General features: G+C 40.8%; 1 protein-coding gene across 9 annotated transcripts in view; it reads left to right on the forward strand.

Moving 5' to 3' along the window:
• MBNL2 (muscleblind like splicing regulator 2) overlaps positions 1 to 25,772 on the forward strand; it is a 106,410-nt gene that overhangs the window by 32,684 nt on the left and 47,954 nt on the right. For all 9 annotated transcript variants that reach the window (XM_066545119.1, XM_066545116.1, XM_066545121.1 and 6 more), the window contains exon 2: positions 4,325 to 5,165. In XM_066545119.1, the coding sequence (XP_066401216.1) occupies positions 4,992 to 5,165 (174 nt within the window). In that variant the 5' untranslated portion in view covers positions 4,325 to 4,991. The remainder of the gene's footprint in view (positions 1 to 4,324; positions 5,166 to 25,772) is intronic.

Here is a 25,772-nt window from a genome sequence, read left to right on the forward strand (position 1 = left end):
AAGTCAACATGTTCCTCCCTGCTAGTGACCTAGGGAAGGCTCACCTTGCTTTCACAGCTTAGTGAGTCTCTGGTGTTTGAGGAATGTTTTCGTTTTGGTTTTTTTGGGTCTTTGTCTTTAAAACAGAGCATTGTTTACAAATTATCAAACTTATATAATAATACAAATTATCAAACTTGTACTTGGCTAAGTATATTTAGTACATCTCTTCTGTCTGGGAAAGAAGAGCTTATATACTTCAAACTGCACAGTCCCCTTTAAGTACAACTGAGGGTTTTCTAACTTTTTAATTCTTACGTTTCTGGTATATTTATAGAAGAAATATATGGATTATGTTGATAAATTTTGACAGTAGGAGCAACAAATTGAGCCCCAGTGTTGACATCTCTTACTGAAGATTTTGATGTGATGAATAATACAGAGTGTTTAAACCTCAAAAAGTGTAAAACTGTTTTAACACCTTCTGGGTGGACTTAGTGGTTCCTCTAGATATCTGTGGTGAGACCATGTAGAAGACTGTGCTCCTTTACTGGATGTCATCACCTGCAGAGATGACTTTTGAAGATGGGGCTGCTCATTACTACGTTACCTACTGAAGCATGAGTATATCATGTCCAGGAAGTCTCAGTTTCACCATCAGACAGATACTGCATGATCCATTGCCACATAATCTGGCTGATAAGTAAAACTACTGTACCAAAGCAACTCATATTTTGTAGATAGTAAGAGCTCCTATTTTCCAGCTGAAAAATCCAGCTGGTTCATAATAGGGCAGGGCTTTGTGTTCACTTGCAATTCCCAAAGATGAGGCTGCCCTGTATTTCTCTGAGAACTTTTTCTTTGGGCTTCTAATGTCTGTGTGCTTTGTCTTGTTTACTAATTAAAAGGATTTTTTTTTCCTTAACCATGACAAAGGCCTTCTAGTCCTATGCCTTGCTAGCTTTCTGTGAAAGGGAAGTGATGCTTATCCTAAAAGGGATCCAAAGCTAAATAACTTTTACAAATACATGTCCATGAATTTCATTTCACTTAACCTTCAAAAAGCTGCATTTGTAAGTGTGAATTCTTGATCAATTCCATTGATTCAACTGTGTGAGAGACTGAAAATAAACAATAATAGTTGTAAAAAAACAAAAATAATTTGTTCTTATGTTGAGTACTTCTTTCATCTTCAGTAAGAATATTTTGCAGCTCAGTTGTTTGTTTGTAAGTTTTGATAGCTTGTTTAGCTACAGTGGTGGGTGTTGTCTTGAGTTGGGATCATTAATGGTAATAACAACAAAACAACTAAACAAAACCATAAGGCAAACAAAATCTTCTGCCAGGATAAGGGACACTTCGTGCTGAGGGCTTTATGCCAGTGAGGTACCATTGGTTTCGTCAGGACAGCTAACTTCAGCTGATGTGTTGGGACACAATTAGAAATAGTGGGAAGAGGAGCAGAGTTTGCATTTGCAAAACCCACTGGTTTTCTCCAGTTGGATGGGTTTTGCAACATGCAAGGTCAGGGTTAACCATGATGTTAATAATGGTGTGTGACCTTGCAGGCATTTTATTGAGGATTATTGTTGTTATATTTTCTTATATAAACTCCATTCATTTCCCTTATTTACTTCCCTGTTTACTCAAACTGCTGGAGTTTTTCCCCGTAACCACAGCTCTTCTGCTTTCCTTCTAAAATTTCCTCTTGTCCCTCTCTCTTCCAATGTTCACAGCCTTTCTCCATCTTTCTTCCATTTGCTATGAAGTCTCTCCCTTCTTTTCAGTTTCACAACCAGCCATTTCCTTTTCCTAACTTCCTCTCCCATTTTTTTCCTTCTCTTGAGCACTTTCCTCATATGTTGAATTCTACTTTTCTTGACTTCTCCAAGAAGAATAATTTTATTCTCTGCTTTGTCTTTTCTCTCCCTCCTCCTCGTTTTGTGTCCCTCATGTTCAGGTTTTCAAGGTGGCATCTCTTCCTTCATCCTCCTGGTGCAGGTGATGGGCAGAGGAGGTATGACAGCTGCCTAGCATGATTGTGAGCGCATAGGTCATGTAAGTGGTAGGGATGAAGCACTCCAAATTGTTCTGTCTTCACCATGTTTGAACTTGCCTCCTGCTGAAGGCATGGCCTCCTTCAGAAAGGAGACAGGACTCAGTTCTGTCTCCTGAGTTTTTACCAGTAGGAACTCCTGAGGCACTTGATGACTCTTGAGAAATCACATGGCGTTGTTATGTTGGACAAGACATGGATTTTAGAGACAAAATTTTTATGCTTCCCTTTCTTTAGAAAATCTTCATGTAGTATGAGGGTAAGAAATAGGATGATACTGTGTTTCACTCTTCTACCCTGCACCCCCAAATGCTTTTTGGTGTGAATTCTTGCTATAGTCTCACAAATCTTTATGTGATTCTGCTGTGCACTTCTTTTTTAAAAACCATGGTTACTGCCATTTCTATACTGTGTGCTGTTTGCTTTGCTGCCACGTGCTGTGTCTGGTTTTTTTCAGTCTTAACACCTACTACTTGAGAAACAACTTTGTCAATTTTATGGTGTGCAGCCCTGCAGAGTATTACTACTTGTGACTTTCAGCAGTGTGCAGTATAACATTTACCCTTTTCCCAAAATTTCCGTCTGTCTCCTACATCTATTACTGAAAACCGTTACTGACATTTCTGAATTGGAATGTGTGGCTCTAGGGAGAGTATTTCCTCTTTTACATTTAGCCAGCTAAATCATCAGCCCAACAAGCTATCAGCTCAACAAGCCCTTGTGGAGAGGCTCTTCTTGTATTTCCTCCTCTCTTTCCCTTTCATCAGTTATGAGTATTTTCTCACCTCTTTGTATGCTTTTAGCTTAATCTCATTCTTCATTGATGCTGTCAGACAACATTGATGGAATATTTAATTTAAAGAGTTTGTAATTTATGTGCTGTACTATAATTGCATATAATTATGTCAAAAAGTACTGATTCTCTTCACCTTGTTCTTCATGACCAAGTAAAGCTAAGTGTCATCCAGACCCATCTTATTGCACTTTGGACTTGAAACTGAATTTTGAGCAATTAGCATTGCGTTGCCTTTATTCATGCTAGCAGTAGGAACTTTTGGTGGAAGTATTGGTCACATAGTAAAACCCCTTTTGGTAGCATTACTAAGTAGTAGAAAAGCCTTTTGATGTGAAGACCTAGAAGTCAGAACTGGGATCTGATCCTGAAACTGGGTGTGAGTAATTCTTCCTTAACAAACAATACTGACTTCAGTTAAGGCCGGTGAATGGAAGCACAGAATGGTAGTTGTTCTGACATGGAAAAGCTGACAGTGATTTTAGAAGTATTTTTACTGACGTATTTTAAAATCTCACTTATTCCAGTCTTTCCCCTTTTCTTTTTTCATACACAAAAATAATCCATCAACTGTTTCTGGCTGGTATTTGAAAAGTAAAAGTTGTGTTCCTTTGAAGCTAAGTAGAAGGAAACATCATATTCATGATTTCACTGTCTGTATATAAAATATAGTTAGTGATTAAATATTTTTGTAATATCTAACCCTTTGATTTTCAAATCTGTTTTTCTGTAAAATATTCTAGGTATTTTATAGTGCCCAAACAGTTTAAGTGCCATATTGGAATCTGATGTTTTGATGCTGAAGGATGTATTTGCAGAGGTACACAAAGGCTAATTAAACCAAAAGAATATTTAGATAAAGACTGCTTCATAATAGAAAGGACTCATTGGAGCACGGTGACTTGGTGGTTAAGCCCTTTCATGAAGCCCTTATGGAACAGCATGTGGGTTAATGGGAAGACTAACTATATTGTCTGCATCTGGAGGGGTTTTATTTCCTATAATTTTGGAATTACATTTTTTGGTTTCTTTTTTGTTAAAAAATAGAGGGAGATGAAAAAAATCTGAGCAGTATACTACCATCCTGGTTTCTAAGGAAGAGCAAGTAATGAGTAACAATTTAGAATGTAGTAACACAGTCTAAAGGGCCAAGTGATAAATTAATGGAAAAGGGTTCTTGTATACAGTTTTGGAGACTAAGCACATTTGATTGAATTGTTTCACAACTAGTGTGCCTAATTATTGTGTCTGCCACATTCATCTATTTAAATCATTCCCAACTTTTGGATTGCTGCCTGGAATATTACTGCAGTACGTGTTTCAACTGGTTATTCCCCTATCACGTGTAACTTCACAAAGGACGGTGATTTTTTTTTTTTTTTTAAAGAGTGAACTTTGGCTGTATGTTTATAATATCTGATAAAAAGAGACTGTAGGTTTCATAATGTTGATTTGAATGAGTTGCACGTGAACTGAAGCTGTATTTGTTTTGTCAGGTCAGTGACTTAAAAAGTGCCTTTGCCAAGTCACTTTTACGAGCGAGGACTGCTACGCCTGTGTTCTCAAAATCCCGTCTTTGCCAGCCAGACATTGCCTTCACCTTACACCTGGCAGAAGATACCTCAGCTGTCTCCATTTGCCAATTAGTTGATGGGAAACTGAAAGCAGAAAAAGGATTATTATTATTATTATTATTCCTGGGACATGAACAAATGACTGCATTGCTTTTCTCATGTAATCAATACCGGCAAGCAACCATCAGAGGACTGCTATTCTATCAAGGAGTGCCATTGCATTGATGGACCTTGGCTTTAAACCAGTGCATCCGTGATTACAATCAACAAACCCACGTGTTTTACAGACAGAAATGCGACTGAGCATGTGTTTTCCCAGCCAAAAGTCTACGAGCGGGACTTAATGATTGATGAGTGACTGCTTGCTGATAAACTTTCCCTGCTTGTTCTGCTTTGTGTGCGTTGGACGTCGTTAATCGTCCCCCACTGCTTGGTTTTTTTTAACTTTATTTTTCATTAGAATTGAAGTTTTTTTTTTCCTGACTTCCTTCCCCCCCCTCCCCCCCCTTTCCTTTGTCATTAGTTTTGGAAATTTCTTCAGCACAATTCACCTGACAGCAACTTACAAGTTCAAAATCAGCTTCTCATCATGGCTTTGAATGTTGCTCCCGTAAGAGACACAAAATGGCTGACATTAGAAGTGTGCAGGCAGTTTCAGAGGGGAACTTGTTCACGCTCTGATGAAGAATGCAAATTTGCACACCCCCCTAAAAGTTGCCAGGTTGAAAATGGAAGAGTTATTGCCTGCTTTGATTCCTTAAAGGTAAGAAAAAGAAACTGCATGTGTAGTGAAAATGCTACTACATCGTAGTGAAAGTAAAATAGGAAATGATGAGCGATTCGTTCCTGGTGAGATGTATATTGAAACAAATGTTGTTTATCATAATGTTTGTTTACTGAAGCTTTTAAGATTTCTTTCTAAGGTTTTTCTTTTTCAAATGTCACTATGTTGTTTACAAAAATTGCATGTGACTGCAGGATACAGAATTGGTTGCAGCTGGTAGGACAATTGTATTCTCCTGAGTACATTTTATGAATTATAACTGTTTCCTGGTAAATGAAAATACACAGTGGCACAATACTATGCCATTCCCAGAGTCCTAAAGAAACAAATCATAGGGAAAGAGTGCAGATTTTTTCATTTAGATCAACGTAAGTGAGAAAAGTCTATCCATTAGTTCAGATTTGACACAAGGGTTATTTACTCTTGGTATTGGGGACTCGGGTAAATTAATATCATTGGTAAATATATGTATGGATAGTGCAGATATGAGCATAAGTTTAGGAGGAGCAAAGGGATTTTCTTCTTTGGAGGATATTTAGCAATCATATTGTTAGGGTATCAGCTTCCTTGGACTTCCTAATGACATCAGGCATGCTTTAGAAAACTGTTTTTAAAAGTTCTATGAAAACAGTTCATGTACTGCGTAAAAGAAGATTAATGATCCCTTGGGATTTGAGGAGTATGTAGTGTTTTCCATGATGATATATTTGTGTTCTCATGTCAACAGAAGGAGAAAGCTTATTTCATATAAATAATTAAAGGGTAGAATTGAGAATTTCAAATTTTAGTTTGAAAGTTTTACTTATGACTTTATCTTCTGGGCATGGGAGAATGTCTTGGCTCGCTCTTTTAGCTCTGAGGATCAAAATTTCAGTTACCAACAACTCTTTTACTGTGAAAGATAAGAAAACTCAGGGTGGTTTATTTCCATTATAACTTTTTTTTTTTTAATGCAATGCAAAATATTGTGTTAGGCATATGCCTTCTGGTTTTTCTCATTTTTTTCTTTTCTTTTGAAGATTTAGAAGACAGTATCTCAGGGGAGATATTTATGAGGGGGTTATGTTCTGTATATCTGTCCTGTAAGGCAGAAGAGCACCTTTGGAGTCATGGCAGTATGTCATAGAGGGCTATTAATGACCTTAATCCATGGATTACTGCACGATAAACTGTAACAGCTTCTTTGTAGATGTTCTTGTATGTTGGTTGTCTGCCAGTGGGATTTTTGTTTTTAAACAAGCAGACTAGTGTCTGCAGCAAGTGGGCAATACTCTGATTTTACAAAAACTAAGCAGGTCAGTGGAAGGGGGTTTTATGTACTATTTTTATGTGCTGTAAATTCTCAGATCTGTGGCTGGGAGGCTGGAGATAAGCAGCAGGACTCGGTCACCCCTGGGCTGGCAGGACAGAGGCTCTGCAGTGAAGGAGGGGCTGCTGCTGCATCATCCTGGCCAAAGCAGTGATGCACCTGTCCTTGATGCCTCACAGTGGAGTTGCCAGCTACTCAAGCTGGAGATTTTTATTCAGGGATGGTTATTGTCTGCAAATAAAAACTGGAGTCACAGACTAAGCTAATAATACCATGAAGAGAAATCCTGAGGGATCACAGTGGATAATTTACTGACAACCAGCATCATTGCTCAGTGGAGAGAAATCCAAAACCCTGTAAAAAAATGTAGTTAAAGCAAGTAGCCATGTTTTCACCTAGTGTGGGAGGACATCTGTCCTGAAGGGCCAGCCCACTTCAGCCCAGCTCTGGTGGCTGAAGTGGTGCTGCTCTGTCCCACTGCCCATCATTACCCTCTCTCATGCAGAAGAGAGCATGCACCTGTGCCTTCCCATCTTACATCTTCTAGTTGAGTCTAATGGGTTAAATTGCTGGGAAAGATGGGATTATAGCAAGAATTCAGATTTTGGCCTGAAGCAACAGAGGTGGAGGAGGCACAGGTTTCTTGCCACCAACTCTGCTACAGGTTGAGGGAAATCCAATAGTGGGATGACAGTGCCTTCAACTGCAGCTCCTTGGCTCTGAGCATGAGTTGGAATTGAGCATTCCCAAGTGTTACCTGATCCTGCTGTGCACAGGAAACTATTTGGGACCACTGTGGGTGCAGGGCTCTGGGCTGTGCTGTCTGGTGTCCTCACAGTCATAATCTCAGTTATTCAGAAGAGTGCCTGTAAATTGATATTTCCACAGCAAGAATGTGTGTGCCTGCTTAGGTCAGTTTGCTTATATTGCCAGCTGAGGGACTTTAGGTTAGTCACATAAACCTATTTGGTATGTAGCTTTTGGAAGAACTGGTGTTAATCATACAGTTTCAGAATAAGGCTTTGGCACTTAACAAGTGGGATGACTTTTCATGTAATTGAACAAGCAAAATAGTCTAGATAAAATCAGAATTTAATTTAAGAAAAACAAGAGCTATTTTCCTTGCTGAACATTGAACCACAGTTTAAATGCAGGCAATTATTTAGCATTTATTTACATAGCATCTAGAGCTCTGGAGACTTAGCCTTTTAACTGTCTTGGTTTGGTATACCTGCTGTAAAAATAAATTATGCTGAGTCTCTGGATAAACATCTTTCTAGCCAGAAAAGACAATTTAATTTTTTTTTTTAGTCTGTGCTAGGTTACATTTAGGTAGTGCCTGGTAGTTACAGCTGCTCCCTTAGAAGTCAGTCAAACACAAGATACAGGACTCTGAGACAGACTTTCCTTTACACACTGATTGATCAAAAGAGTCCCTGTTCTGGATAGGGACATATGCTCCCCTGTATGCCATCTTCTCACCAGATTTCCAGGGCAGGCAAGGGAGCATGCTATCAGTGTCTGCCAGCTGGATCAGACTACCAGAGCACCAGTAGGAAGCTGCAGGAGAGAGTCCAGTGGAAGGTCACAAAGATGATGAAGAGACTGAAGCATCCCTCTCATAAGGAAAGTCTCAGAGAGCTGGCACTGTTCAGCCTGGAGAAGGCTCAGGGGGATCCCGTCAATGTGTATAAATACCTGCAGGGAGGGTGCAAAGAGGACAGAGCCAGGCTCTGCTCAGGGATGCCCAGTGACAGGGCTGGAGGCAGCAGGCACAACCTGAAACACAAGAGCTGCCTCTGAACATCAGGGAGCACTTTTTCAATGTAAGCATTGGCACAGGTTGCCCAGAGAGGTTGCGGAGTCTCCATCCTTGAAGATCCTCAAAAACTGTCTAAGATACAGTCCTTGGGCAGTTGTCTCCAGGTGACCCTGCTTGAGCAGGGGATTAGACCGGGTGACATCCAGAGAACCTCTTGAACTTCAGCTATCCTGTGACTGTGGGACCAGAAGCACCTTGACAGAGACTTTCCCATAGTTTTAGGATTTTTCTCAGCTAGCAAAAGCTGCTTTTGGGACCAAAGGATGTAATCCCAGCCAGGGACACTTGCCTCTAAGCCCTACCATGCCCTCCTTTGTGCTCCCACTGCTCTCTTTGTGATTGTGCAGCGTACCAGGTTGGAAACAGAAGTTGTTGCTGTAGTTGCTGCAGAAGAGAAAAGGGCTATGTGGCACCAGCAGAGCACTGGATCCCTTCTGCCAGTGACAGTGCTGTGGCCTTAGGCTGCCCTTCTGGAGTAACATAATTGTGTCATAATCCAAATTTTCCTGTATTAAAGAAGTATCTTTGTAGTTCCAGTGGTACCAAGTAAAAGGTCAACAAAATTTAATGGACCTTGTTTACTTTTTTAACTGAGAAGGCATTTTTGGCTCCCAATACCTATCCTTGCAATACTTTACTTTAAACCCAGCAAAAGTTGCAACAGCAACCCGTTGGACTGATCACAGCTTTGAGGAGCCAAAATGCTCGCTGTGGAAGACTGTCTGGGCTCTGAATATCCTTCATCTGTGAGATGCTCCAGGCTAGACAGAAATAGCTAAAGACTAATGAGCCTGGGTCAGATTCAGGCCAGAAACCTGCTGGTTTCAAGCCAGCTTCTGCTGTATGGGCTTCTGAGAGGCAGCTCAGCATTTGTTTCTCCCTCTTTGGTGAAGGACAGAGTCTGCTCTGTTCTGAACAGGGCATTTGTGGGTTTTTAAGAGAATGCAGGTGGATCATGCCTGTGTGGTGGCTGGTGGATGTAGCAGTTGGACAGATGTGTGCCCAGTAGGTGGCCACAACGTTGCCTTCAGCAGAGAGGCTCCAGCCAGGAGAGGCCCCGCATGACTGGGTCACCAGACAAACACACCCAAAACTGCTATGGGCAAGTGACCTTGGTGAGCTTAATGTGAGGATGAAAGTGTCTCTGGGCTAATCCGGGTCACTGTGCTTGAGGTGAGTGAAGGGGACCTTTCCTGGCAGGGCCCTGAGCCCTGATGGTGGGTGGGAGGATAAAGGGGCTGAGGAGGCACTGCCAGAGCCTTGTCTGCTGCCATAACCATCCTGAAACCTTTTTGGAGCCCTTACAGGCTCCCCTTTGGATGCCTTTGGAAGCGGCTGTGAAGTGAAGTGACCTGTCTAACACAAAAGTTTGAATTTCAGAAACTGCTTCATTTATGATTTTGTACTTCTCCCTGGGTTGAAGTAGCTTAATTTAAAATTGAATAATGTGCATGTATAACATTTAATATATCACATTTAGATCCCTCCAAGTTGGACACTATAAGCAAGTCTGTTTTCAAGGCTTTCTTGTCCTGGTAGTAGTAAAGAACAAAATCCTTTCAAAGGAATACTAATATATAATATAATGTCTAATATAATGTGTGAGGACAAGAACATGCAACACTTTGCTGTATTTGAATTGGAATAATTTTTGAAAAACCACATTAAAATGAATGGTGATATTTTGGAGGGGGAAAAGGGGAGAGTTTGACAGATAAGAAAATACAATCATGTATTTTGCTTAGAGTTAACTCTTACATTTGCAGGCAAGTCTGAATTTTCAGTCCTGGTGTCATTTCTTGACTCAGATTTATACCCTTTCTGCAGGTCAGCTACTAGAAGGATATGTTGTCTAAGTTAATGCAGGTAACAGAGATGGTATCTTGAAGATACTGTTGTTGCAAGTTTTATGGTGGTAACAAGGAAGCAAAAGCTTCTTTAGGAGCTCCTGATAACTTTTTAGGTTTTTCATTAGTGCCTAAACCCTTCAAACTCTTCTACGTATTGAGCTAGCAGACTGTTGTGAACTGGTCATCTGCATTTTCATGAAAGCCTTTTAAGAATATGTCTATCTGGTCTCATTTGGCACCACAGAATAAAAAGTAACTGAAAGCTGTGCATAGACTTGCTTACCAAACTAAAAGGTTGCTGGGAAAAAAAATAGAAATTTTAGGAACATCCACTATGTTGAAAGATTTGGAACTGAAAATAATCTTTTTAAGATGGCCTCAGCTTTATTCAGAAAAAGGGGGGGAAAAGGCTTTGTAAAGTGAGCAATCTGTTTGTACGAGAATGAGCTCAGAGTTGGGAGGCAGTAGGTAGTCATTTGTCTTCCTGTAATTCTTTTGTGGGTCTCTGAATGTTTTACAAATGTCAGGGACTCAGGATCATTTCACAATTTGAAATAAGTGGTACCTGCTCACACTTGGCAGGTGAAACATTCTGAACAGACTGTGGATGAGCATGGAAAGGGGATTAGCTAGTTTTGTCTATACTAGAAAGCATTTAAAATGAGTGTTTATAGTGTCCTAGCTGGCTGAATTTTTGTCCATCACTTGGTTATGTGGTGTGACAGAGTTCAAAGACAAGGTGAGTTCAAGGACTGTGCCCACAGCTGGTGGGAAAAAATGACTGAAATGGGCAAAGTAATTTCTCTTGGGCAACAGAGTGGCTTATACCTCCTGGGCCCATGAATTCTGCCTGCTTTGCTTCACAGTGACCCAGTTTCAGCAGGATGTTAGGGAATAGGCTGCCCTTTTCAGTAGTTGTGGGCTCTGGGGATGTGGAACTTGCAGGGTGTAACTTTTCAGATGGAGGATACAGAATCCAGGTCTCATTCTTCCTGCAGAACAGCTTACTTTTTCAACCACCTCTGCTTTTTTCTTGTAAAATGTCCAATAATCTCTAGGTAGTCTGAGAACACTACCTGGCAGAAGCTTTCATGTGTCTGAGTTACTGCAAAGTGTGGGTTTGAAGAGAAAGTGCCAATCAAGGCCAGTTTTAGATAACTATTAACTCTGTGGAATTAACTGTGACTGAATTAACCCTGTGGGCTCCCTCAGAGTATCAGAATATCAATGGCCACCCTCGGGCCAACCAAAGCCCCATTTAGCCCCGTGACCCAGTAGTGGGTGTCTTGGATGTGGTGTGTAAACATGCAGTGGCTTCCTGGAGTGCTCTGCTGGCTCCTAGGGATGTGATTCCCAGGGGCATGGAGAGCCAGACATGGTACTCTTGTACCTAATAGTTCTCAGTCACCATCTTTCCACTGGATTTGTCCTGCTCTTTAACCATGCTCACATTCAGCATGCACAGCAACCTCCTCCACAACGTCATTACGTACAGCATGGAAACTAAACTTCTGTTGTTCTTTTCAAACCTCCCCATCCCATGGATACCCCCAGTTCTTGTACTGCAAAACAGAAGAGATTCTCCTCTAAATTGTCCTAAGGGTGAAACTGGGTGGGTTTTTTCTCGCTGACTTCACTCTGGAAGGGGCATGTTTCTCCCTGGTGACTTCAAAGGAAGCCTTATGAGAGAAGGTTTTAAATCTGCTTTGTGAAAATGCTGTTCTCAGGACAGGTATGATTCCCAAAGGCCCTGCTTTTTCAGGCTATGGCAATTTTTGCACTCAGAATAAAGTGCTGCATGGAATTATGCCATTCTATTTCCTGAGACTGTATTTCATCTTATACCCAATCCATGCAACTGTGAGCAGCTGCTAAAAAGAGGTGGTTACATCCAGGCCTATCACAGCTAGCTCCCCATTTTTATCTCTGTTCAGGTGGTCATGCAGCCATGCAACTGGAGTTGATCCAAAGGAAAGGGAAAAACTACATTAAATATAAGTTGAAACTACACATTTGGGCAGCACCATCTTGCATAAACTGAGGTAAAAGGGATTTAAAAATGGTTAAGCTTTTTTTGAAGACCTCTCCTTTATCTCTGAGCTTAGGGACTCTTAGTATTCCTTGTTTGTTTAATAACCTGTTCTTGTTTGCTTTCTGATAAAAACTCTCTATGTTCCCCTGTAGTCCTCAGCAGGCACAAGTTCCTTTAATACTTCCTTTTTCCTGTTTGTCTCCTTCATATCTATTCATGCAGCTATTTCCATGCCAGCTCTTCTGGCTTTGAAGGGTTAAAAGGAAGGTAACATTAAAAACCAAGTAGCTGAACTGCTGGGCTGACATACTTAAAAATTCATGAGCTTGACTTAAATTGGTAAAGAGAAAAACTGCAATAAGCCTTTAGCTGTTGTATTACATGGTGTTTAGCTTTTTAATTTTTTTTTAATCTTATTTTTTTTAAAAGGCTGTTGATCACTGCAGAGGGCACCATGTTCTTTGCTAGGGTTTGTCTCTCTGCTGAGAGGAACATTTTTGATTTATCTCAGAAGACAGTCTGGAGGCACAGCTCATCCCAACCACCTGTGGTGCTTAACCTGCAGGAGCCCTGGGGAGCTGCTAGAGCTAAGCCAAGGGCTGGCCTCTGTGCTAGAGGGCCACTAGCCGTCAAGGCAGCTCAGAGGAGCAAGTCTTAAGGCAGAGGCATGGGCAGCAGGTTCAGACCGAGGCTGTGAAGAGCAGAGAAGTAGAAACAGTTGAAGTTCATTACATAGCCTGCTACAAAAGCTGTGTCTCCTTCAAGGCCCTGTTTTGTTTCCTCTTTTGTCTTTCTCAGCAGCCGCACCAAGAACATGAAGCCATCCTGGCTGTCACTGCTATCACCTGTCACCACCTGAGCTGCCAGATTTGAAAACTGCACACCTTGTTGTAACTTAAGTTCCATTTTCAAAGGAGAATGCAGTTGGATACTGAGTTTCCCAGGCCTTCCTTCCCTCTGAAATCACAGGCCGAGTGGCTTCCCAGTGGTGTGGTTCAGCAGCAAAGCCTCTCTGTGGTCAGAGCCGGCACTTGTCACCAGCAGATGTGTCACAACAGCCTGTCATCATCCTCTGGCCTGTTAGGGCCACCTGATGAGAGGCAGGGGGGTGTTACCAGTGCAGTTTCCAGATGTGAACTAGGGAGTGTTACCAGTGCTGTTTCCACTGCTGGTTTCAGTGTGTTAGAGCTGGCTGAGCAGGACCTGCACTGGGGATGAGGATGAGCACAAGAAGCAGAAATGGTTGAAAGCAAAAGCAGTTAAAGAACAGTCACTGAGGGAGGTAGTACAAATCTGTCATCTTGTTCACTGAAGTGTGTTATCCTGAAGGACCAAAGGAGTATGTAGTAGTTCCTGGGCAGTGGTCTTGCTGGGTTGAGTTTGAGTTAACTTTTGAAGCTTCCTTCTTCCAGAATAGATTTGCAAAGAACATTTCCAGGTGCTGTGCCATACCCCTTCACATCAGATGCAGCTGCCACTCGGTTATCAGTCTAAATCTTATTAGGCGAAGAAGAGCAGCAAGGCAGATTAGTTATGGCCACAGGAAACCTTGGATGAAAGGGCATGGTGTTTGCCAGATGTTCTTCAGATTTTCAGGCACTCCAGGGTGTTTCATATACCCATCAATTCACTCTGTAGATTTTGTTGCTGCACAGATCCATGCTCCCCTAAGCCTTATAATAACCAGTTTGTGGGTGTAGTGAAGGCAAAATTCAATCAGAGTCTCTGACTCATCCCATCACTAGGATTTTGAACACAAGAGCAATTGCTCACTGCCCACTCCTCCCCCACGCTCCCTATTAACTCAGGTCACTCACTGTTCCCACAGGCTTGCTCTCTCCAGGTCTCCCCACCTACTCCTTTATTTTTCTGGCAGGTGGTTCCTCTTTCATTCCAGGTGCTTTTTTTTTTTTCTCCTTGGCCTTGTGTACGTAGCTTTCACTCAGCTCAGGCATCAGCTGTTCCTCCCAAGCTGTTATACTTCAACTGCATCATAAAATACAAAAGACAAGGTTGTGCTTGTCTGATGGAAAAGCCTAGCAGAAACAAGACTTGTATTCCTATTGGTCCATTTCATCCCCAGCATTTAAAAGATATTTAAAATCAAAAAAATCAATACAAGAGGAATTGGGGAGTTTATTTGCAAGACTGTTTGACAACTGTGCCCTCTCCCAACTTACCTCCTCATATGAGGACTGGCACCTTTTTTAGAGGAGATTAACATCATTGGAAACCTATTGCAATAAAAGGAAAACTCTTGTGGTTTTAGAGATTTTGGAACATCACTGAAAGCCCCTTGTGAGGTATAAGTCCCACAACTGAAATGCAAAAGGCAATTAGAAGTAACCCTTTTCTGTGACCTTGATGTTTGTCTTGTGGCTGTGGGCATGGTGTGCCACCCACTATTAGATTCCTGCAAGGTCTTGACCACAATAAAGAAGAAATTAATAATGGTGAAAATAAACTGTCTTCTCCTCTGCTTTGTTAATGAATTGTTTTACAGGGGAATGTGAGCAGTGCTTCAAGAGTCAGAAGGCCCTAATGATTAGAAAGATCAAATCATCAAGCAGTAAAGACAAAGAAGTGGAGAATCAGTGGAATACTGCATATGAAAAGCATATGAGGGCTGTAGCAGCTGTGGTGCAAACCCTGGTGTGTACTTGGTGGCTCAGGGGCCCCAGGGAGGTGTCCTGCTCCCTGTGTGCTGCTGTCACCCTGCAGCCTCACACACTGCTCCACAGCCCAGCACTGGTGCCATGCTCCTGACTGACAGGTGACCTGGTGCAGTCACTGCACTGTAGATCTCCCCTTTCTCTTGAGGTGTTACAAGTTCTCAGCCCTTGCTTCCTCGCAGGACTTCTTGGCTTGAGTGAGAGGAGATCTGCAGCGTGCAGTGTCATGGCAGCTGCAGGCTAGCAGCCCACCAGGTGTGCTGCTGCCACCTCACCTGCATGTCCAGTAGGCCAAGCAACTTTTAAACTTGGTGAAAACCCAGTTTATTTACTCTAGTTTGAAATTCAGTTTGGGCCCTGAACATTCTATCGTGCAGCTGTGCCTCTGACAGAATGGGTTTGTTTGCCATCTTAGATGTTGTCAGCAGAGGAGCTTACCCAGTGCAGGCTGGTGGCACCTGTACAGATACACTGTGGCCATAAGAGCTGCCCAGCTGTGATTCAAAGCCAGCTGAGCTGCTGGGACCTTCTCTGTTGGTTCACAGTGAGCCAAAAAAATAAAATTCAGCATGTCAGACATTGAACCGAGCCCCACTGGCTGTTATCAAACACGCCCCTAGCCTTCAGCCCCAGCTGGGTAAAATGTGCAACAAAATCAGCTTTTTAAGCTAGATATAACATGTGAAGATCAGGAGATGTATCATGATTGTTTGAGGGTTATTTCAAGGATCATTTGCTAGATTAGGCCATCACTTTAAAATTTATATATATTTATTTGCTGGGGATAGGATGTGAGTCTTTGGGCTCAATTGAGCTGCCCAGTCAGAGGCATCTGATTCTATTTGAGATGCCCTGGATACTCTTGATGGCTTTTCAGTTGTTTGTCAGAGAAGTGTCTCACCTTTATTGGCACCATGCAACATTCCAGGATATCCCAGGGTGCTCCAAGTGGTCCTGCTGACTTCTCTGTGGTGACAGAGTGAAGCCCTTCTTGAGAGGCAGTGTTAGCTTTTAGTAACTGGAAACTCTGGTGTGAACTGCTTTGGGTAAAAGGGTGGACAGTGCATTTGCCATAGTGATGACCTGGCTAAGAAAAAAGCTGGGATATAGGCCAGACTCAGAAAAACCTGTCTTCTGTAGCAGAAGAATGCCCTTGTGGAGACCAGGAAGGGGATGAACTAATGAGTAATTTAGAATTCACCCTTTGTAACATGAACAGCTAATGTAAATTCATTGGTTTGAAATGGTTGTGACCCATGTAACTGGGCTCATTTTTGCTACCTATGAGAAAGGTAAATCTTTGAAAAAGAAAACCTCTCTAGGAATGTTATGGCAGTGAACTCAGCCTGTTAAAAATAGAAAGATGGACAACCTTTTGCAAATTTAAATTAAATACCAACCATTACTACTGCTTTATGAAGATTTTAAAGCTAGAAATTAACCAGAACATGCATTTGAAAAAACATGAAATTTACAATGAGGAAGTTTTGTTCCTCTGAAGTATAATTCTCCCTTACTTCATTTGCAGATGTGAACATATGAACATCTGTGAAGTGCAATCAAATATGCATGTAGTTTGTTGATTTCGGATACAAAAGAGAGAATATTTCCTTTTCCAACAGTATCTAAATGGTACTTTTCCTAAACTAGCGGATAATAATGGATGTCATGAAAATGCAGGCTATTCCCTGCATGCATTTGGCCTCACATTGTGCTTCAAAGCACTGGTCATACCATATGTGTCAGCATCACTAAAAATGCAGGCATGGGATTTGCATGTGCAGAGTTGCAGGTGTGTGGATATTGCAGTGGAGATACTGTGAGCATCTTATCATGTGAGTAAATTAGTGTTAGTATGAAGGAATATGACGGTGATTGTGTGCTTCATGCTGAACATGTTGATGCTATTGAAATTCTAGCCTGCCACAGTTCTTGCTTTAAATCAACATAAATATTAATTTGCTTCAAAACTCTGATTCCTTCAGTGAGAGCTGTGTTAACTGATTAGTATGCATGAACCAGTTTGTGTTTGAAGTGCAGCAAATGTCTATGAGTCTCCTTCTTTAATTGAACCTTCTGGCTATAATTGTTTTTAGCCTGGATTCTTGAGGAAATGAGGCTTACAGAATCAGTCTGCTTCTCTTTCCGTCCTCCCCTGCTAACTTGTAAACCCACTGGCCAGTTTCAGTCAAATTTGACAGAAATGTTAGTCTCAAGGATAGTAAGGTTCCTACAAGTTTTTAAAAAACACCTAGCCTAATACTAGAGTGGAAAAGGAGAGAGACCCATAAGCCCTCCCACTTGGAAGAGGTTCTTAGAGCAGGCAGACAAGGGGAAATCCTTGAAACTCGGTTAACCACAAAGAAACTGGGGTTTGGAATCTGCAATCAAACCTATAAAGCCCTGCCCTCATTCAAGCAGATGTTTGCAGCACAACCCATTTAATGATAGTAATGGTGTTGGGCAGACATTTGGCAAAGGACTGCCCACAGCCATTCCCCCTTACCTTTAGCCTCTGCTTGCTTCTTGAGCCTAGTTTTCATTATATTTTCCATATTCAGTCTTTTCAAATAGCAAATTTATCTTACTGAGTCGTTGATATTTTTACCATGACTTCTTTTTCTTCAGGGAGAGGAAATTTCCACTAGGAATGCAGATTTAGGTCTTGTAGGTGTGCAAGGCAGTGAAAGGCTGCGGGATGATAGGTGGGGAAGGTGACACCCCTCACTGGCACTGGCTGTTGTATAGACAGCACCACAGAAATTCTGCAGGCAGTAAGAGAGAGCCAGAGAAGATGTAACACTCTAGAGTCTGTGGGGAGTGCTCATCTGGAAGGAGGAGGTTTGCAGGTACCATCCCTGCTGCTAGGTTTCTGGAGGCATTTTTTCTTTAGACAGACGCTTGAAGGGAAAAAAAAGGAATACTGTCCTGGAAATAAAAGGTGACCGTGTTTTATGTAAGAACCATATGCTGTTTTGTCCTAAGCTCATAGCGTCTCATTTTGGTTTTGGGGCAGCAGCCCTCCAGGGTTGTTCCTGGATCCTGCAGGAGTAAGCTGGTCTTCTGCATCACTCAGGGCTGGTGTAAGAGATGGTTACTCTTACTTTCTTCACCCAGCCTTGGTATTGTTGCAGTATAGTTTAAGCCCTCTACTGTTGGACCCGTAGACCGTGTTTTAAATGAGTACTACTATTAAAAATCCCATTTATCCAGCTTTCCCTAAAGTACCAGCAGTACTATAAGCAGGTTTTCTCTTATCAGATACTTCAGTATGCCAGCTGTTACGATATATGTAATGTGTTTAACGAGCAAGGGAGTTTATTATTAGGTAATTAAATAAGGCTGTTCTTTCTAATTAGTTATTTGCCTTTCAGTCCTGAATGTTGCAAAAAGATCCACTGTGATTTGTGTCAGCTGTATCTTGGTGTGCTTTGATTTGCTATAAAGCAGCTGTGCATCTCAGCAATGCATGTGAGAATCAGGGGTGTGAAAGTAGCCAGCAAGTTTTTAATGTGAAATGAGAAATGTTATCACTGGCTAATTAAGTAGCAACTGAAGGTTAATTAATTCATAATATATCTGTATATGTGGCCAAATTCTATTTAGTGGATCAACTTATTAATACAGATGTGGAAATATCAAATGAAAAAGTAGTGCAATAAGTTAATAAATGTGTAGTGTCTTTAGAAGCCATAAAGAAATGGTAGCAAATTGATTTTTGGTTCATTTCAACAGACATTAATTAACTGCTTATACCTAACAGGTTCTGTAGTTTCCAGCATCCTTGGGATCCCAAGCGGATTTATGGCTTGAAATGAGATGTGGTTAGAGCAGTCCAAAGGAAGAGATATTGACACTTGTGAGGTAGCAGGGCCTAGCAGTAGACTCTGGTGCTCTGGATCTCTCTGCATATCAGCAGAAGGCCACAGAGAGGAGAGCACAGTCTGGGAAACTGTGTTGGTTTTTCAGTGAAATTCCACAGAATACTGCAGGCACAGAGAAAGGGGAGAGCTGCAGACAGATGTGCTGCAGTTGCGTGTGACACAAGGCAACCTTCTCTCTAAACTCATTGTTTCCTGGCATGATAAAAAACCCAGCAGGTACAGAGAGCATGGGAATACTGGCGTTGTTATGAGGATGTTTAGATGGTACTGCATGTTCTCAGGTTTGGCTGTTTTGTTCAGACTGGCTTGGAGAGCAGCATTATCATATGGAAAAAAATTACTGGAGAACTATAGACAAAGAAAATGAAAAAAAGCCCTCAAGTGATCCGAACAGAAGGCTGAAACTCTCTGATATGGTATCTGCAGGATCATTATTAAAATTTAGTTTGATTTTTTTTTTTAAATTTTGCATTTCTTATATGCACACTGTGTCTAATTAAAAACCTAGTTTAAATAGATAACCATAATTTATCAGTATAAATACAGCAACTTTAGCATGCTTTCCCTTCCCCAAAGAATGTGGAGAGAATGTGCTTCAATTTGATGTAATTACAATTTCCTAAAGGTGATACTTTTTCCTGTTCTCCGTTTAAGGCTCCATTTGTCTGATGATGCAGTGCAAACCTCTTGAAAATCTGTGTAACATTTACAGTATTTGTAAATCTTAGTTATAATTGGCAATGACTGGCTTTCTCTCATATTAATCTTAAAATTTATGAGTAGTAAATGAGAAGATATCTATCTTATATTTCAACACACCTCTCTTGCAAAACACCTGAATCTGCCTGTTTTGAGCTGAAATAGTCAGTCTTCAGTCTACAAGTCATAATAAGCACTTGCGTCATAGATAACCTTGGGTATTGAAAGATGTTGTTTTAAGTGATGGTTTTTGACATTACGTTCTTTGTTATTTGAAGCAAATTGTTTAACAACTCTGCCCCTTTGTTTTCCCCTTTGTGAAAAGGATGCAACTGGGGGGATTTGATTTGAGTTTTTTTTTGCTTACTCTCTCTTTTTCTTTCAGAAGTAGGAAAAATTACTAAGCTGTTCAAGGTTAGTAAGGAGAATCAAACCTTTCTATAAGACATGCTAACATAGCTGGGGAAAAAACAGACTAACTTTTGTATTTACATGTCTTTCTTTGGGTAATATTTATAGATCATCTTGGAAACAGAGAGCGTGCCTGTCAGTACTCACTTGTTAAAAAAATGAGAGTATTTTAAAATATCCGGAAAAAGCTACGTCTCTGACACAAGTTATTATGCACCTAGGAGTCCATGAATGCATAGCTCACATACATACATACAGATACACAGATGAAATGTTTAGTGCATGCCTCTCCTCAGCCTGTGTTTAACTCAGTCAAAAAACCGCTCCACACACTGTTTCTGTGTTTGTAAGACAGGCTCTCCTTTCCCTGAGTCACCTTGGCAGCCCTCACCCATGCCTGCTTCAGGTCTAACCCAGCTGATTTGGACATTGGTGACCACAGCCATGTGTGGCACTGCGAGTAGAGTTGCCACAGGACAGGAAGAAGCCTTGCTGCCCTTCCCCAGCAGTCATCTTTTGGTACATCCCTGGGGCTGTGATTGCCTTTTCCATGGTGTGTCACACCTCTGTCTCCACCGTCAGGCAGCAGCTGATCAAAGCATCCATGATGTTCTCTTCCGCCATGGCCAGCTCCCTCTCCAGGTTATAGCTGCACACCATCCAGTCTGTGTCTGTACTTATGGGTGGGGCTCATTTCACATCCTAGAAATGCTCTCTTCTTTCATGCTGATTCTTGCTCTCTGAATTTCAAGTTCATCATCTTCTGTCATACTCTGATGCTTCTGTCTTCCCATTCCCAAATAAGCAAGAGTCATCACCACATTTCATTAGCTTAGTTGGAGCTTCTGAAAAACACAGATCTAAAAAACATGGATCTGGTGTCCTGGAGATATGAAGCTTGACAGTGTAATCAAAGTAGTTGGTTTCTGCATCTCTGATTTCATAGCCCCTCCAGCCTGTGTCCCCATGGATGACTTCTGCGACTGATCCCGTATTCAACTAAGCCCACTGTAAACCTCCAGTTGATTTCACGGGGCACTTCACTGTCCCCACAATTTGTGTACTTTTTTAAGTGCAGCCTGGTTTGCCTATTTCCAGTTTAGTGCCTCAATGGTTCTTGTCTGACCCAGGGAATTAAGTGGAGCAGGCTTTCCCTCTGACTGAGGTATATACTTTTTGAAGCTGTATTTATAAATCCATTAATTTTAATTGTTTGGTAGTTCTCATCTGGGATTTCATGATGTGAATCCCTACCAGTAGGTTTCTATGAGGACCCTTTCACAAGAGAAAAACCATTGACACTGATAGTCAAGGGTTCTTCAAAATTAGTTGGCCAGTGATGTGCATCAGTATGTACTTACACTGGTTTTTTTTAATAGCAAGTAAGTTGCTGTTTTTTTCTTGCTCCTGAGGGCTTCTTTAAAAAACAAAAAGAAAAAAGAAGGAAATCTGTAAGATTTATCTTCCTCTCAGTTCTCTTTTTATTTTGAAAGGAATGTTTCATGCTTTTGCAAAGGGTATGTGTGTTGGACTCCTTGTTTTCTTTTGCTTTTTTCCCCTCTTCTGTCAAAATTCCATCTCTGTTTTCCATCAAGAATATGTGAAAAATATTTTCAATATATATAATGAAATAGTTTCATTGTTCTTATACTACTCCCTAGGCATCTGCTGCTGACTGCTTTTGGAAACAGGATACTGGGTTTGATGGACCTTGGTCTAACACAGTACAGCTGTTTTATTTTCTTAAACGCTGAAGCATTTGTCAAAAAAAAAAGATTTCTATTTATTTACTTGTATGCAGCTGCAGTGGCTCTTGAGAAGCAGAGTCTGCGGTTTGCTCTCGAGAGTATGAAGACAAATTCAGAGGTGTACAACAGCTCATCTAAGTAATTACAGAAGTGTTCCTAATTGTAACCTTCTGTGGAGTGCAGAGGCAATGAGCGTGTATGTGTTGTAACAAAGTGAGTGACTCACAAAAAATCTGCAACAGCACAGAAAGAGGGCAGCTACCCCAGTCTGCACTCCTGAGGAAAATACAGGGTGACAGAGGGGAACAAAATCTGCCTCAGTCTTGGTAGCTGTTGTTGCCACTGCTCAGGAAGGGGAATAGGAGAAAACTGGGTGAGAGGACGTGTTCAAATTCCCTAATACCATATCAAAATTGTCGGTGGTAAATATTTTATTAAATAGTCAGCTTAGCAAAACTATAAGGGCCCTTTCACAGCTAGAACCTTTCATTATTCTTTTTGAAACTTCTGTTTTAACATTAATTTTGATACTTCAATATAATTAGAAGTTAGTAGTTATGTTGTTGTTTTTGGTTGGGTTTTTTTAAGAAACAGACCGAAATGTGAACTCAATTGCCTTATGATATTAATTTTTTTGCTATTCCAAATTTATGTACCACTGAACTCATCAGTGCATTTGTGGTATGATGCAGTGAACCCACATGTGGTTGTTGTTAATGGCACTGGACTAAGGAAAATGGTCATACAATGAGAGCTTGAGAGACAAATCTGAAAGTATTCGTGGGCATTAATTTTACTTGCTTATTTGGCTATATGTAAATATGAAAGTTTTATTAAGATTAGGATTTGTGTTCCCAGAATTTTCAACCATTTCTACGTTTAGACACCAAAGTAAGACTTCTACTTTACTTTCACTGTACTTTTACCCATTTTATCATCATTAAGGGATTTTGTAATGAAGTACATCTTCATCTGATTTAATTATTTTCAAGAAGGTTAGTGTTTTTTACTTAACTGAAGTTTTATTGCATGACGCATTCACCTTCTACCTTTATGTTCTTTTTTATATTTTTAAAAGGAGCTAGAAATTTTGCAAACCTTCACCCTTTCTTTATGTTTTAAGTTGTCAGAGCATTTACAGATACTGGGCTTTCTTGACTTGTTGCTCAGGAGTTAGTTAAAGTTGGCTGAATAGCTGTCCTAAATACTTCCTGGCTGTAGTACTTGGAATAGCAATTTTCACTTCTCTGGTGATGGTGCAGTAGCCAACAGGCAATATATTTTTATCTGACTCCACTGTCCTTGAAGCACTTTCATTTTAAGGAGCACCTACATGTCTTTTTATTTTGGCTTTAAACAAAGAAAAAAATTAAACTTCTGGATTAGGAATTTATTTTTTTCCTAATTATATGGCAGCAAAAGAGATGTAGGGATATCAGTGTTAGTCCCTGATCTGTTAATGAACATGATCAAAAGACAAGACTGGATGCAGTTTGTTTTGTATATAAATTACCTTTCTGAATGTAAGACAATGTTTATCTGAAGTCCATTAAATAAGCACCATTAAATAGGTGCTTATGTCGCTAATTATTTGAGCACACAAGTCCAGGCTGGCTCACCTCATGTTTTGTGGGAACTGCCAGTGCTAAGGTAAGGGGGATTGGATTGGGTTGGGTTGGGTTGCTGGCTTTTCTGCTGGTTCCTCAGAGATGGGCATTGGTTTGTAGCCAGCACCAGCAATCCCACACCTCTCAGTGCAGCTACTCAGAGCCATCCTGGATAATCCTGCTGTCTTGTGGGGAGAGGCAGTGGGAGCTGGGACGTTGAGTATTTGTGTGGTGTTGAACGGCTGAGGGACTTCATCAGCTTGCTGCTTGGATCCATGAGCCACGGTGCCTGCTTGGGCCATGCATGGGCAGGGAGAAATGTTGTAAAATGAGTCTCTCGCTTCCAGACTGGCAAATCTCAATTACCTGTACTCTTCTACAGCCTTAGGGGGTTTGTGGGGGTTTTAAGGGTGTTGGAGAGCAGTGGCAAGCATCACGTTTCCATCATAGCAGGGTTGTCATCATCCTCTTAGCTGCAGTCAGAGATCTGAAAAATGCATCATCATCTAGGGTCTAGTGTGTATGGGTGGCTTTGTTTTTACCAACACACATAAAAGGTAGATTTAAAGTATTGGAATCATGGTTTTGAGATCTTACCAGGTTATCATCTCTTGTGTCTGCAAGAAGTAGATGATAATTGGCAGACAGCTGTTTGATTATATATAAATTGTTGTCTGGTACTCAAGTAGCTTAACATTTTCTGACTGTGATCAGATGTGTCTGAAATTGTTCAGCTTTATGCCAGGAGAACTGCAGTTCCTCATTAATTCTAGTACTCCATGAGTAGTTAACCAAGTCTGTGTAAGGCTTTGCATTTCCAAAGAGCCATGTTTAATTGCCTAGCAATTGGCCTTTATGTTGGTGTTTTTTTATTAAATGCTGAGAAAAGTTCTTTGTATCAGACTCACTGGTGTTTTTGCATTGTTTCCCTGCAGTCTCCAAACTGGTAATTCCACTTGTTAAACTGGGTTGGCTTTTACAATCTCCTTTGTTGTGGGATTCTCCCTTGCTTCCCCCAGTACATTCCAGAAATTGTTTGCTTGCAGGCAACTCTATTTATAAGCTTGTTTCATTTCTGTTTGATGTTTGAAAAGGTTTTTCATAGCTCTTACCTTTTCTTTGGTTTCTATGATATGCTAATCAAATGTTCTTTAACTAGTTAAAACTGAACACTTCATTTGTTAAATATAGCCAGCCAAGGGAGTCCTTCAGGCATACATCTCCATTCTTTACTGTCTCTTTCATTGTTCTCAGGATTATAGCATGGGAAAACAAATACGACATGGTCTACAGTATGGTGGGTGGCTGTAGATATGATGAACCTTTTACTGAGGCCCTCACACCTTTAAAATTCACTATGTTTCTTCTTCTTAAAGCACAGCTGATTTTTAAAGCCGATTTGGTATTTTCTATTCAGTAAAACTTTAAGACTGAAACTACCACTGGTGGGAAGAATTCAGATACATACTCACTGACGAAACACTGGGTTTTCAGTGTGGGATGGTAAAGTAAAATAAATTAAAATCCTGTTGATAAGTACTGAAGGAGACAATTTCCTTAAAAAAGTGTTAACAGCACTTCTGTAATCTTAGTGTTGATTTTAAATTAATTAAAATACTTTTCCCCCATTGGCAGTTTATTCCTTTGTTGTGAAGTTGTCTAGGAAGACTGAGATTATTTACTGTATTCCACAATATGTCTTGTAGGGAGGCAAGATACTTGTAATCAGTCTGCTTTAAAGGTATCTAAAAATCTAAAACCAAAGGAAACTCTATAATTGTGAAGCTAATAGCTACGTGCTTGGGGTGCCTTCATGTTTGACTCATTTCCAAAGCAATCTCTGTGTCAGAAGCCATATTTTTAGAGAAGTAGAGGTACTCCTTATAAAGCTGTTTGTAAGTGATTGGTCTGCCTATATATATATCATCCATGGATTCTGTAACATTTGGCTTGCCTGCCAATGAAGGGAAATGAGTGCAGTCCTCCCAAACTCCTCCATCTTTTACCTGTGTGCTCACAATCACAGCAGTGCCCTGGGTCACAGCTTTGCCCTCATAGAAGATGCTCCATCTGTCTCACAGGTCGTCTAGAGGATCCCTAATGAGTTCCCATACTGTGTTTTTTGATGCCCTTTTACCCTACAGAGCAGCCTGTGTGCCCCCAACACTGGCCTGAAGATGTAAAAACACATCTGACAACTTCCTTTAGCTTTTATTGTTTTATTTATTTGCTAAGTAGTATAGTGTAAGGATTAATAGCCTGAAAATTAATGTTTTATAAGCTGCTTTGTGAATGAGTGGTGGGAGATAAATGATAGCTTGTATCAGGAACTGTATCTTTTGGGCATGATTTTAGATTGCACTTGACAAAGAAGATCTAACTCTAGACTTTGTCTTGCTAACATGCCAAAATAGCTTTTATTGCTACATACGCCGACTTTCATGCAGTCACTGTTGATTGAGACAGTGCCTCTCTCTGCTCTGCTGGAAATAGGCTACTACAGCCTGGTTTGAATGGTTATAATGTCTTAAAATTTTTTTAATATGTTACTA

Source organism: Molothrus aeneus, chromosome 2, assembly GCF_037042795.1.
Source record: "Molothrus aeneus isolate 106 chromosome 2, BPBGC_Maene_1.0, whole genome shotgun sequence".
In the NCBI taxonomy this organism is placed as follows: Eukaryota; Metazoa; Chordata; class Aves; order Passeriformes; family Icteridae; genus Molothrus; species Molothrus aeneus.